The sequence below is a fragment of the Berghia stephanieae genome, chromosome 4 (genome assembly GCF_034508935.2).
Source record: "Berghia stephanieae isolate SIO BIC M18660-M18661 chromosome 4, UCSD_Bste_1.3, whole genome shotgun sequence".
In the NCBI taxonomy this organism is placed as follows: domain Eukaryota; kingdom Metazoa; phylum Mollusca; class Gastropoda; order Nudibranchia; family Aeolidiidae; genus Berghia; species Berghia stephanieae.
The window spans coordinates 68,587,902-68,600,351 of NC_088363.1; the positions used below are offsets into that span (position 1 = coordinate 68,587,902).

Consider the following 12,450-nt stretch of genomic DNA (forward strand, 5'->3'; position numbering starts at 1 on the left):
ATTCGACCATGAAGGGTTTTGGGTCCGAAAAGTTTTGTGTTGAATTATATTCTTTTTTGAAGCTGTTACATTTCCTGATTTGCAACAAAACCAAGCAACAGTAAGTTTGGTCAATACAAGGTTACAATGTAACCAGGATACAATCAGGCCACATTCGAAAGAACAAGACCTTTTTTACAGTCCTATTTTATGTTTCCACAATTACATACGAACACTCGTTTTCACTCAATCTTCATCGTAAAACTCTGGAACAAACTGCCATTTCGTTAAAAACAGTCAACTTAAATAGCTTTGTGAATTAATGATAAGCAATACTATCTTGGCCTGAAAATCTTCAGGGACTGTATAGCAAGAAGAGCAGGAGGAAGAGATGATGGTGAAGAAGAAGATGATGATGATGTTGAAGAGGAACGAGAGCGGGGAAGGTGAAGATGAAGGAGGAACATGATTAAATAGTAATAATAATAGCAAAACTAGCTAAGACCTTTATCTAGAAATATGTAACAGCCCACACGAGTATATTCTTTTGGAGGGAAGCTTGTGTCTTTCCCTGAGAGTATATATTGGTTTTTGAAACCTACATCCGTTCTGTGCTGTCAATGATCTCCTTTGTCTTACTTTTTAAAATGAAATTTAAGGATGCTTCACTTTAAATCTTTAATCTTTTGACTTTGACTGTCATCTTCCCTGTCCCAAATGCTGATATGATTGGTAAGATCCCATAACCACAAATAATAAAATAAACAAAATTAGATTTTATAAATGCTTTTTATTAAAAATAGTTTGTGTCACGTGGAGGTTAAAAAAAAATCCCATGACAGTGTTTGGAAAAAAAACAACGTTTAATATGTCTGTATTTTTTATTAGCAAAAAATATACACTGCAGTTATAGTATTAAATTTAACAATATGGACATCAAATTCCAATCAGAGTGACTTAATAACGAGAATGATCACCCTCTTAAAATTTTGTTTTCTTTTATTATGATGGATAATTTTTATTTATCACAGTGAAATCACTCACTAAGCAAATGGAATAAAGGTGGAATAATCTCTGTATGTAATTGATATTAACAAATTATACTTTTCTCTAAACAGTAAATAAAATTAATTTGCAGCAGTGATGAAAGTACTGATTGAAAATAATAGTGTTAATATAAGGTCGTGATATAAAGAGAATCATACACAGTTACTTCTGTGATTAGCGGCATTTAGATTTGATTTTGCTCGAAAGGCTGCACTGGAATAAATGTCAGGGAAATTTACCTACCGCATAATCATCAATTCTGTCATAAAAACTTCAAACCATTTTTGATTCAATGTTAGATAGAGCACTGATGCAAAATAATAGATTAGTACACTTTAACGAAACGTTAATTTAATTTTATTTGCGGCATTTTGATGATAACAAATGTAATTAATTGTCTTTTTTCAGTAGCCGTATCACCATCGTATAATACATGTATTATCTAGGTCATGTTACATAATGTTACGTTTTTGTTTATGATCACAGGAAATGTTTCAGCATGTAAATTTCTTGCATCCACAGTGGTGAGGCAGGAACAGTTTCATTCTCTCTATCTTGCCTTCTGGTGCAGCGTGGTAGCTTCTCTTCCATCTGCCGACAAAAAAAAGTAACATGAATGTTGCTGCTCGAAGCTCAAAAAAATAAATAACTATGTGAAATTGAATGTAAGCTTCAATTTAATTACGAAAACAAATGAAACGGACGTTTCGGGTTTCCCCTTTATCAACAAACAGGATGAATGAGATAATGTGATAGTGGCGTAGTGTTTCATTCATCCTGTTTGTTGATAAAGGGGAAACCCGAAACGTCTATTTCATCTGTTTTCGTAATTATATTGAAGCTTACATTTAATTTCACATCGTTATTTATGACAAAAAAGTAGCAAATCTCATCTAATTGAATTTCATTTCTTATCAACACCGTCTGAAGATTTTGCCAAATGTCTACAATTGATTCTCCGAAATAAATAACTATTCATCTAAGACCGCACGAAATATTGACCTGAATTTGGAATAAATAATCATGTAACCAATGGCCCCAGACTGGTATATTTTAAAACTAAAATGGTCATATGTTTTTTAAAAGTGTACTGTATAGGTACTGTTTTAAAAAACTATATCCATTCTTCTCAAAAGAAAAAAGCAAATAGATGTGACGAAAAATTCATGATTTAGACATTGAAGTCAATAAATGTTCAGAATGTGAGGTATTCCAGGAGAACATTACGTTTGATTTTTAATGGATTCTTAAGAATCTGACTGAACTTGTGAAATTCATTGATAAATCCAACTTAGATCGAGGATCGACGAATAAAAAAGTGCTGTATTCACATAATTAGACGCCTTTATCGAAATATCACCACAAAGGATGATAATAATAATAACAATAATAATAATAATAATGTTGATGATGATATTAATTAATTATGAAAATAATATTAATAATGATGATAATAATAATAATAATAATTTAATAATAATAATAATAATAATAATAATAATAATAATAATAATAATAATAATAATAATAATAATAATAGTAATAATAATAATAATAATAATAATAATAGTTATAGAAATAATGATGATGATGATGATAGTAATGTTAAATATGTTTTTGTTAGCTTTATTACAATAAATTCTCTTTATTCGTCCCATCTGGGAAATTTGTCTTTAGGCTCTATTCCAATGGAAAACTGGAATAACCCAGGCGTCAGCCGCAAACTGTGTTAGGGCGGGGTTTGCTCAAGGCGATACAACGCGGCGGGTATTCGAACTCGGTATATTTCAGACTACCACTGAGCTGCCCCATATTATTATTATTATTATTATTATTATTATTATTATTATTATTATGATTATTATTATTATTATTATTATTATTATTATTATTATTATTATTATTATTATTATTATTATGTATTTCCATAGTCATCATCATCATCAGTAGTAGTAGTAGTAGTAGTAGTAGTAGTAGTAGTAGTAGTAGTAGTAGTAGTAGTAGTAGTAGTAGTAGTAGTAGTATAGTAGGAGTAGTAGTTGTTGTTGTTGTCGGTAGTTGTTGTAGTGGTGGTGGTAGTAATAGTTGTTGTAATCGTAGTAGTAGTAGTAGTAGTAGTAGTAGTAGTAGTAGTAGTAGTAGTAGTAGTAGTAGTAGTAGTAGTAGAAGAAGAAGAAGAAGAAGAAGAAGAATTATCGAGCAACAAGCTAACATTTAACCGTTCAATCGTACCTGTGCTGCAGAATATACGGCCTGTATAAGGTGCCCCATGGGTCTTTGTATGGACCATCCAGGGGAGTGACCACTTTTTTAGGCAGGACAATCCTGGACTCGTAAGGCTTGGAACCCCACCCTCTGTTGTCGGGGTATGCAGGATACACTTGTACTTTTGGCTGCTGTACCGCTTTTGGAATCACGATTCTAGGGGGTTGGATTTCTCTTCTTGGCTGAACGTGTACGAGTGTGTCGTCTGGGATATGGGTAATAGAATGTCGTTGAGTACAATAAGCCCATACGTGACGGTAATCGTAATCCTCTTCGCATTTGCTCACGCCATCGTAACCCCATCCTGTCCTTGAACACTTCTGACAGTCTCTGTTGTTGTCGTCGCTGTGTGATTTAAATGATACATAAAATAGGTGAAATGTTAAAAGGATTGAAAGGGGATCCTACTAATTGCCGTCCGGAGCCGGTGATTCTATTACGTTGTAATGTCAAAATCCTGAGTAAAAGTTTAAAATAAAATTAAAATTAAAATAAAATTCCCTTTATACATCCCATATGGGAAATTTTGCTCTAGAGTCAATTCCAAGGAAAGACTGGAATAACCCAGGCGTCAACTGCAGTGCAGCGCCGCAAATTGAACCACACAGGGCAGCGGTGGGTGATCGAACTAGTCCGCACCGCTGAGCCACGCTGACCACGCAAAAAGATATTTATAATGATGATGGCTGCAAGGCTTCCTCATGAGTGGTACTTTGCAGAAAGACGCCGACCTCTTGTCGCCAAAAGTTAGTATATTATTATTATCTTGTTTGCATGTCAGTTACAGTTTTATGATGTTGAAAAATGTTGCTTTTCCTAGTTAATGCAAATGTTGCTGATTAAAGCTCGAAGAATTTTTTTTTTAACTTGAGCTTTTATATAGCGGAATATCCACTAAACGTGCTCAAAGCGCTTTACAAAGGATCCCTGACCAAACAGCAGCACGTAACAAATAGAACGAGACATGATGCCTGTTAGGCAATGTTATAATTTTTTTCTAGTGGAATTGAAGCTTTAATCAAATTAACGAAAACAGACAATGTAGACGAGTCGGATTCGTCTTTAGTGTTTCATTCATCGTGTTTTGTTGACAAAGGGGGAACCCGATACGTCCCCATTAATTAAATTGAAGCTTCCGTTCCATTTGACTAATTATTAATTTCCTCGTTATTGATGACCATATCACTGACAATAATAGTCGTATTTTCAAGTACCCTTTTCGTCGAATAAGAGAGAGAGAGAGAGATGCTTACCATCACTTAGCATTATAGGTAGAACGAAATTGACGTCACTCGGCTCTATGTTATTGTTTTTAGCCAGCGATTTTTATGAGTAGTTGTCACTAAATTGTATCAAACAGGCTATAAACATTTAAGGTTACACATAGTTTTGTGTGGTGGTACTATATATATATATATATATATATATATATATATATATAATATATATATATATATATATATATATATATATATATATATATATCCGGGTGACGGGTGTTGAGAGTAAGTTTACTAAGTACAAAGCATCAATAAACGTTTCAGACTGTTTTGTGTGTTGGTACGTTATAACCGACTGGCGGATGTTATAAGTTCTTTTTAACTAAACGCATAGCGTCGATATCTTTGCGGAATTTGCGATTTTTACATCCTTCTTCATCCTTTTTCTTTATCCATCTGAATCGCTTTTAATCTTCTTTGTCTGCCACAGTCAATTATTCTAATCTTTTTTTTTTAATATAAGCTTCGTGTTTGGATATGACGTAAGATACTTTTGAAGTATTTCAAGACGTCTATTCATTTTGGTTGACTTTCCGAGTTGCAATCCACACGCTGAAATAAATAACAATAGATTTTTGATTTGCAATCACTCACAAAGATGATCTCCTCAGCCCGACGTGTACATAAATGCAGGTCTGCCATCCGAACCCACTTATGAAGTCTAGTTTAACATTGTTGTAATGAAAAATATTTTGCGTCATTTTTATTTTTTAGATTTCCATAACAACAATGAGTCTATAAAGAATTGGGTTATCAGACCTGCAAATAATGCACGTCGCCTCAACCTCTTTCGTATATGTGACCTATCGTCTCTAAATGATATTATTATGTCGAGATGAGTCGAATGGCAAAAAACGACTTTGAAGTGACAAGAAATGGGAGATAAGCGTTTATGTCCTTTGAGAAAATATATCTATTGTTCTCAATCTGCCACATATCTAGTATTTTCTTTTAATACATAAAATCAATTTCTTGACTGAAATCAACCCGGCCTAATACCGTTTTGAGTTGGTCACGTAGATTCAGAAGACTTCCCTCCCATGGTGGGCAAAGAGATCACTTGTTAGGTCTTCTATCCAACAGATCTGTTTTCCCTTTCCATGTTATCTTCTGCCTTTGTTCTGGATGGAGATTTTTCATTTTTACCCCTGGTCCTGGCGGGAATCCTTGGCCGGAAGAGAGAGAGACAGTCAAATGCATAATACTTTTTTTTTAGGGATATACTATTTTTTTTCATGTAAATCATCTCTCTATAATATACTTTGATAGTTGTTGGTTTTGAATATGTAAACATTTGAGTGTATCCTTCATAGCGGGATCCTTTCCTTGTGCCTGGATGGGATTATGTCGAAATAGGCACATCGTTGGACAGCTCATGGAATCTTCTGTTACTTATTTGAACTTGTCCCCTTAATCTTGCTTTTTCTTTGGTGCTTTTAACTTCAGATCTAAAACTTCTCCTCTATCATCTTCCATTTTACTGACGCTGAAATGATTTAATAGTGTTGAATATTTTCGTTTTGTTTTTTAAAACTTTTTTATCTTTTATTCTTATTTGTATTTTTATTTGTTTTTTAAGAAAAAGAGGACATGTACATAGATGCAAGGTCATTGGTAATGTGGATATTTGGGATTCTTGCAGATTATTTCCCTCCGGGGGGGGGGGGGGGGGGGGGCGAACGGGCCGAGTGGTTAAGGCATTGCAGAAGGTCCCGGGTACGAGCCCCGCTTCAGACACTTTCGTTTTTTTTTTTTTCTTGGGCAAGATTATTAACCCCCAATTTGCTTACTTTAGACAACATGGGTGATTCCTGTTGACATCAGACATAATCTTGTTTGATGAATTATCTATATAATATTTCTTCGTGGAATGCCTAGGCGACGATATCTTATGATGTCGTGGCGGAAGGGCATAATTTTATATCTCTTTTTAGACAATTAAGCTGATCATGAAGTCAGTTTTGTTTCAGAGTAGATCAACATACATTATCCCTGCTCAATCGTGTCGCACTGCAATGAACCACTAAATTTTAATGTTCTGCGTCTTCTTCAGAGACGTTTCCGTACTGAGTGCAAGTGTGCGATACAACCTTTGCCCACTTATCAAATGAGTCGAAGTTTAGTTCCATGGGTACAGAGAGGATAAAAATCTAAGCCGATCTATTGCTGAGGTTGATGATAGTGCTGCTGCTGCTGCTGCTGCTGCTGCTGCTGATGATGATGATGATGATGATGATGATGATGATGATGACAACGATGATGATGATGATGATGATGATGATGATGATAATGATGTTGATGATGATGATGACGATGATGATGATGATGATGATGATGATGATGATGATGATGATGATGATGATGATGATGATTATGATGATGATGATGATGATGATGATGATGATGATGATGATGATGATGATGATGATGATGATGATGATGATGATGATGATGATGATGATGATGATTGGGTGAAGGAGGAGGAGGTGGTTGTGGTGGTAGTGGTTGAGGTGGAGGTGGAGGAGGGGGGGGGGAGGGGTTTAGGATACTCACCTGCACTGGACATACATAATCTTCTGCACATCAGGATATATAACATAACAGTCTTTACCAGCATCGAAGAAACTGTAAAGAGTGAATCTTTTGTAAGGGCATGCTGGTTTTGGAGCAGGGTTGTAGTGGCTGGGTGGAAATGGTAGTGGGCTGTGGAGATAAAATGTTCCATAATTAAGTACTTTGACATCTTTATATCGTAGTCAAATCGTATAATATAAAATGTGTTTTCAGTTTCTCTACTGCTCATTGAACATTCTTATGATATAACTTTTTCTTCTTTTTTTTCCCCCATTACTATAGCGTTAGGGCTATCACACGACTAAATATCACAGAAACATTGAATTTATCGGTCTTTTCACCAATTCAACATATTTTAAGACGTTCGTTACCTATTGCCTCAAAACGGTATTTTGTTGAGGTGGTTTAAATGCTAAAAATTGAAACTGTAGTTAACCCTCTCGTTGCCACCTGGAGGAAAATTGTCACATTCGTTACGATGTAACCTATATTTTTCTCTTTCAGATTTCTTACATCCAAAAATTTGATGAAATAATTTAGTTATAGAGATGATAACTTAATGCTTTTTTTAAATTTTTTTATGCTGAATATTTTTACATATAAATAACATGTACTTATTCTTTTTGAAATGGACTTTTTTATGATGGACGACTATGACGTTTTGTAGAAAATCCTGAAAAAGTTTACATTTCTGGGCATTTCTAGTTTCCAGTCCATTTTAGAATTTGCGTCATCCCGAAATAATACAATTATAGAGACAAGCTAGCTGTCAACTTGGGTGACGTCGTGGTCAGAACGTTAAAGGACATTCCGAGAATATAACAATGATTTACTGAAAATGATCTTGACTAATAAAGTTTAAGACAATTAATCACTTTTGACCATGACATATTATGATCATTTCTTACAGATCTTGTAACATTCCGAGCTGATTATCATTAGTTTTTTTTTTCGTATTCTGGCAACGCGCAGAGAAAATTATTACCAAGTTAAATTGATTCGACTGGTCACAAAAGATGCGAATAGGAAACAAAAGTGTGAGATTAAAAAACTGATTCCTATCTCATTGTCAAGTGTAAGACCACTTATTCAGGAGGACTGAATACATACCTTGCGTAAATGATCTTCTGATTTCAGAGTGATGGCATCTTAAGTATTTTTTAGTCTATGCTGGTCATCAATGAAGACCAGCCATCCTCGTTTTTTATGTCTCGTCATTTTTAGAATCTGCATATAAATCTTGATTCTAAAATCGTTATGCCACCTTATGATTCAATATGTAACCTATTTATTATTAGTCCTCCGAAGGACCGGTTACATATACACTTCCAATGAGTTTGAAACCGGAAAAGTAGAAGGTGTGATGTCTCAACTTTTCTTCTCCATTCGAAGTTTAAAATCAAAAAGATTTAAATGACAGATCATCTTGAATTGTTACTTACTGATCGTCTGAGTAGAACATGCTTTTCATTTCAGGATGTTTCTCCAGAATCAAGTTGATTTCATTTCTGTACAATAATCAATAAAATTGTGTTAATCATAATATGAAGAATAAAACGACGGCAGAGAAAAAGGAAGATGATTAGGAGGAAAACATTGGAGGATGAAGAATATCGGGGAAGTAGGAAGAAGAAGAGGAGGCGGAAGAGTAGAAAGTGTGGAGGAGGAAGAGGATAAGAATAATATGCGAAAAATATCGAAAGTAAAGTTTTTCATGCGTGCCTTTTTATCTTACGATGGGTAACAAAAAGATCTTACGTAGGGTAGTAGTTTTTGTCGTGTCGTAGTTGGTACTTGGCAGCGAGATCATAGTGGACGTAACACAGGGATTTGGAGGGTCTGGGGACGGATGTCCCATGTGTAAGGGTCACGCCTAGAACGCAGAGGAGCAGAATGGGAACCTAAGAAATGAATAAAGAGTGAGATGATGATGATGCTGGTGATGATGAAAACGATGATGATGATAATGATGATGGTGACGATGATAGTTATGATGTGCTGATGATAATGATATTGTTATAATTATTATTATCATCATTATTATTTATATTATTATTATTATTATTATTATTATTATTATTATTATTATTATTATTAATTATTATTATTATTATTATATCATTATTATTATTATTATTATTATTTCTGCTTCTACTACTACTACTACTACTACTACTACTACTACTACTACTACTACTACTACTATTATTATTATTATTATTATTATTATTATTATTATTAGTAGTAGTAGTAGTAGTAGTAGTAGTAGTAGTAGTAGTAGTATAGTGATGATGATGATGATATATGATGATGATGATGATGATGATGATGATGATAATGATGATGATGAGAATGATGATGATTATTATTATTATTATTATTATCATCATCATCATCATCGTCATCATTATTATTATTATTAATATTATTATTACTATTAGTATTGTTATTATTATTATTATTATTATTATTATTATTATTATTATTATTATTATTATTATTATTATTATTATTATTATTATTATTATTAAAAAGTTGTTTATTTATTTTACTAAAAGTGTTCACTGTGCTCTAACATCGATGCCCAGTATTATGAATCTAGAAAATGAAACACACGTCACCATACAGTCCACCGCGATGACAAGTCTTATGAAAAGCAACGATTGTCTTGAATACATTTTACACCTGACTTAACTTGACTTAGATGCCTTTCGCGTCTCGACCGAAAGATCGGGTCGCCTTGGCTGTTTCCAGTATTTCCTGTGTGAGGTGTCTCCAATATTGCCGGTCCTCTGCTAGGGTTCTCAGATTTTCAAGGTCCCCTGCCGTTATGAGACTAATGCTTTGTCCAAGTGTTGTGAGGTTTTTGTTTAGGATCACAGGGAGTGTTGTGATCGGTCTTCCTCTGAAAAGGTTCCCGTGTTTTTGGAAATATCCCGACATGGCTTGGTTAGCTGGTATGTTTTTGTCCCTGCGTAGTATGTGACCGAAAAGTTGCCATCGTTGTTGTAAAATGTCAAGGGAGATTGGTCTTTCTTTTGTGATCTTATAGAGTGATTCATTTGAGATCTTTTTGGGGTATTTGATGTCCAGTACCCTTCTTAGCTGTGTGCGATGGAAGGCATCCAGATGTTCTTCTTCGGATTTTGTCAACGCCCAAGTGCCGCAGTTATACAGAAGCACCGGTTTTACAAGAGCACGGTACAGTTTCAGTTTGGTTTTTCTCTTTATTTTGTCACCTCTAATCCATACATTGGTGAGTTTACTGAGTGCGGCGTTTGATAGCTGTTTTCTTCTTTGTACATCCTCGGTGTCTCCAATTAGTGAGCCGACTTTCTTTGTTCTTTTCCATTCCTCTTTGTTCCTCGATATTGTTGTAAATTCGGTTTTATTGGCATTGACTTGGAGGTTATATTTCATGAAGGTATTTTGTATGATGTCTATATTTGCTGGTGTTGATCCAATAAAATCTACGTCATCTGCATAGGCGATTTCTCTAGGGATTGCATTCTCAATATGAGTCGTTGGTTTTGGAATGACTTTTCGAACTTCTTTCAGAGCGTGTTCTAAATATATTGTGAACAGAATCGGGCTCAGACTATCTCCTTGGGGGGTCCCGATGTTACTTTCGAACTGCGTCTGTTTTGTGGCCCCGTATATCCTTGGTTGTATCTTTGTGTTGCTGAGGAGAAATCGGATTATTCGGAGCTCGTCTTCGTCTACTATGTCTGTTAATATCTCCAAAAGTTTTCCTCTGTCGATCGTATCAAAGGCTGCGGACATATCGATTCCGGTTATTGTTATGGATATGTTTTCTTTGAGTGCCTTTGCTGCCAACCATTTATGTGTCCATACAACGTCCGATGTGCTTCGGTCTTGGCGAAACCCGCTTTGGCTATGTGATAGATATTTTTCTATTTTCGGTCTAATTCTGTTGAGGACAATAGTTGACAGTGTTTTTCTTATGGTATTCAGTAATGTTATTGGGCGCAGGTTGTTTACGGGTCCTTTCGTTTTTCCTGGTTTTTGTATTGTAATTAGGACACCGCTGTTTATGTCCCAGTCTTTGTGTGTTGAGAAAGTGATAATTATTGTTATGATTATGAAAGCGAATACAAACACCGTGTTGAAACAAGTGAACAGAAACATCGATTGAGTCGAAGAGGGATACGAAAACAAAGGGCCATCCCAACACAGTGTGGCCATCGGCCCACCCCTGAAAATAAAACAACACGGCCACCGACCACACAGACAATTATACCACTTATGAGTGAAAAGAAATCACTTCCAATTTTAAAAGTGGCGACAATAAACGCCCAGTCTTGTCGCAATAAAACATTAGACATTAAACATATGATTGAGGAGAGATCTATTGACATTCTAATAATAATTGAAACATGGTTAAAGGAGAATGGGGATGAAGCAATTGTGTCGGATTTAACACCACTCACACATACAACTCAGTCATTTCCGAGAAAAGGAAGGAGAGGGGGAGGAATGGCAGTGGTCTATAGATAGAATGCGCTTGGCCAAGGAGTTCACAACATTGCCATCCGGAAGTATAACGGACCAACACACAAACTCTGTGTAACCATGAACGTTTATAGTCTGGTTAATACAGTTTAGTGAGAACAACTCACAAACGCGGATGGCAAAAACAATAACAAAGGCCTGAGTGACGTCATCTGCATACTATCTATAGGTCAAATTTGTCCATTAGATTTAATCATGATGTCAACAATTTTTCGGCATTCGAATCGGTAGGAATGGTCATTGATTTTAAACATGACTCGGTCAAGCTTCATTCAATATATAGGCCACCACCCAGTGCAAAAAATAGATTAAAAACATCACTATTTATTGATGAATTCGAGGACTTCCTTCTTCGCCTTGACATGAAGTCAAAGAAAAATATTATTGTTGGAGATTTCAACTTGCTATTTGATCGAGACACACCGGATATAAGAAATATAAATAAACTACTTTCATCACATCAGATGACACAGCATGTCAATGAAAAGACACATCGGTGTGGACACATTATTGACTGGGTATTGACCAGCGTTGACATGCAACTAGCGACACCTATCAATGTAGATGATCTCTGCATTTCAGACCATCAGTTAATATCTTTTGGCATCAGAGGGGGGATAGTACACGACACAAAAACAAAAAATAAATAGTTGTTTCGAGAGATTTGAAGAAAATTGACATAGAACTATTTAAAGCGGACCTCTCTCACTCTCTAACTACACAATGTGAGAAAGAAGTGACTGTTGACATTTTTGATAAAGCAATTATTAGT

At 35.1% G+C, this 12,450-nt stretch overlaps 1 protein-coding gene across 1 annotated transcript in view; it reads right to left on the reverse strand.

Moving 5' to 3' along the window:
- Positions 1 to 749: 749 nt before the first annotated feature.
- LOC144971112 (uncharacterized) overlaps positions 750 to 12,450 on the reverse strand; it is a 17,441-nt gene continuing 5,740 nt past the window's right edge. Inside the window, exons 2-6 of the mRNA XM_078911516.1 lie at positions 8,904 to 9,046; positions 8,588 to 8,653; positions 7,125 to 7,274; positions 3,259 to 3,636; positions 750 to 1,617 (exon numbers count right to left, since the gene is read on the reverse strand). Coding sequence (XP_078767642.1) covers positions 1,521 to 1,617; positions 3,259 to 3,636; positions 7,125 to 7,274; positions 8,588 to 8,653; positions 8,904 to 9,046 — 834 coding nt within the window. The 3' untranslated portion in view covers positions 750 to 1,520. The remainder of the gene's footprint in view (positions 1,618 to 3,258; positions 3,637 to 7,124; positions 7,275 to 8,587; positions 8,654 to 8,903; positions 9,047 to 12,450) is intronic.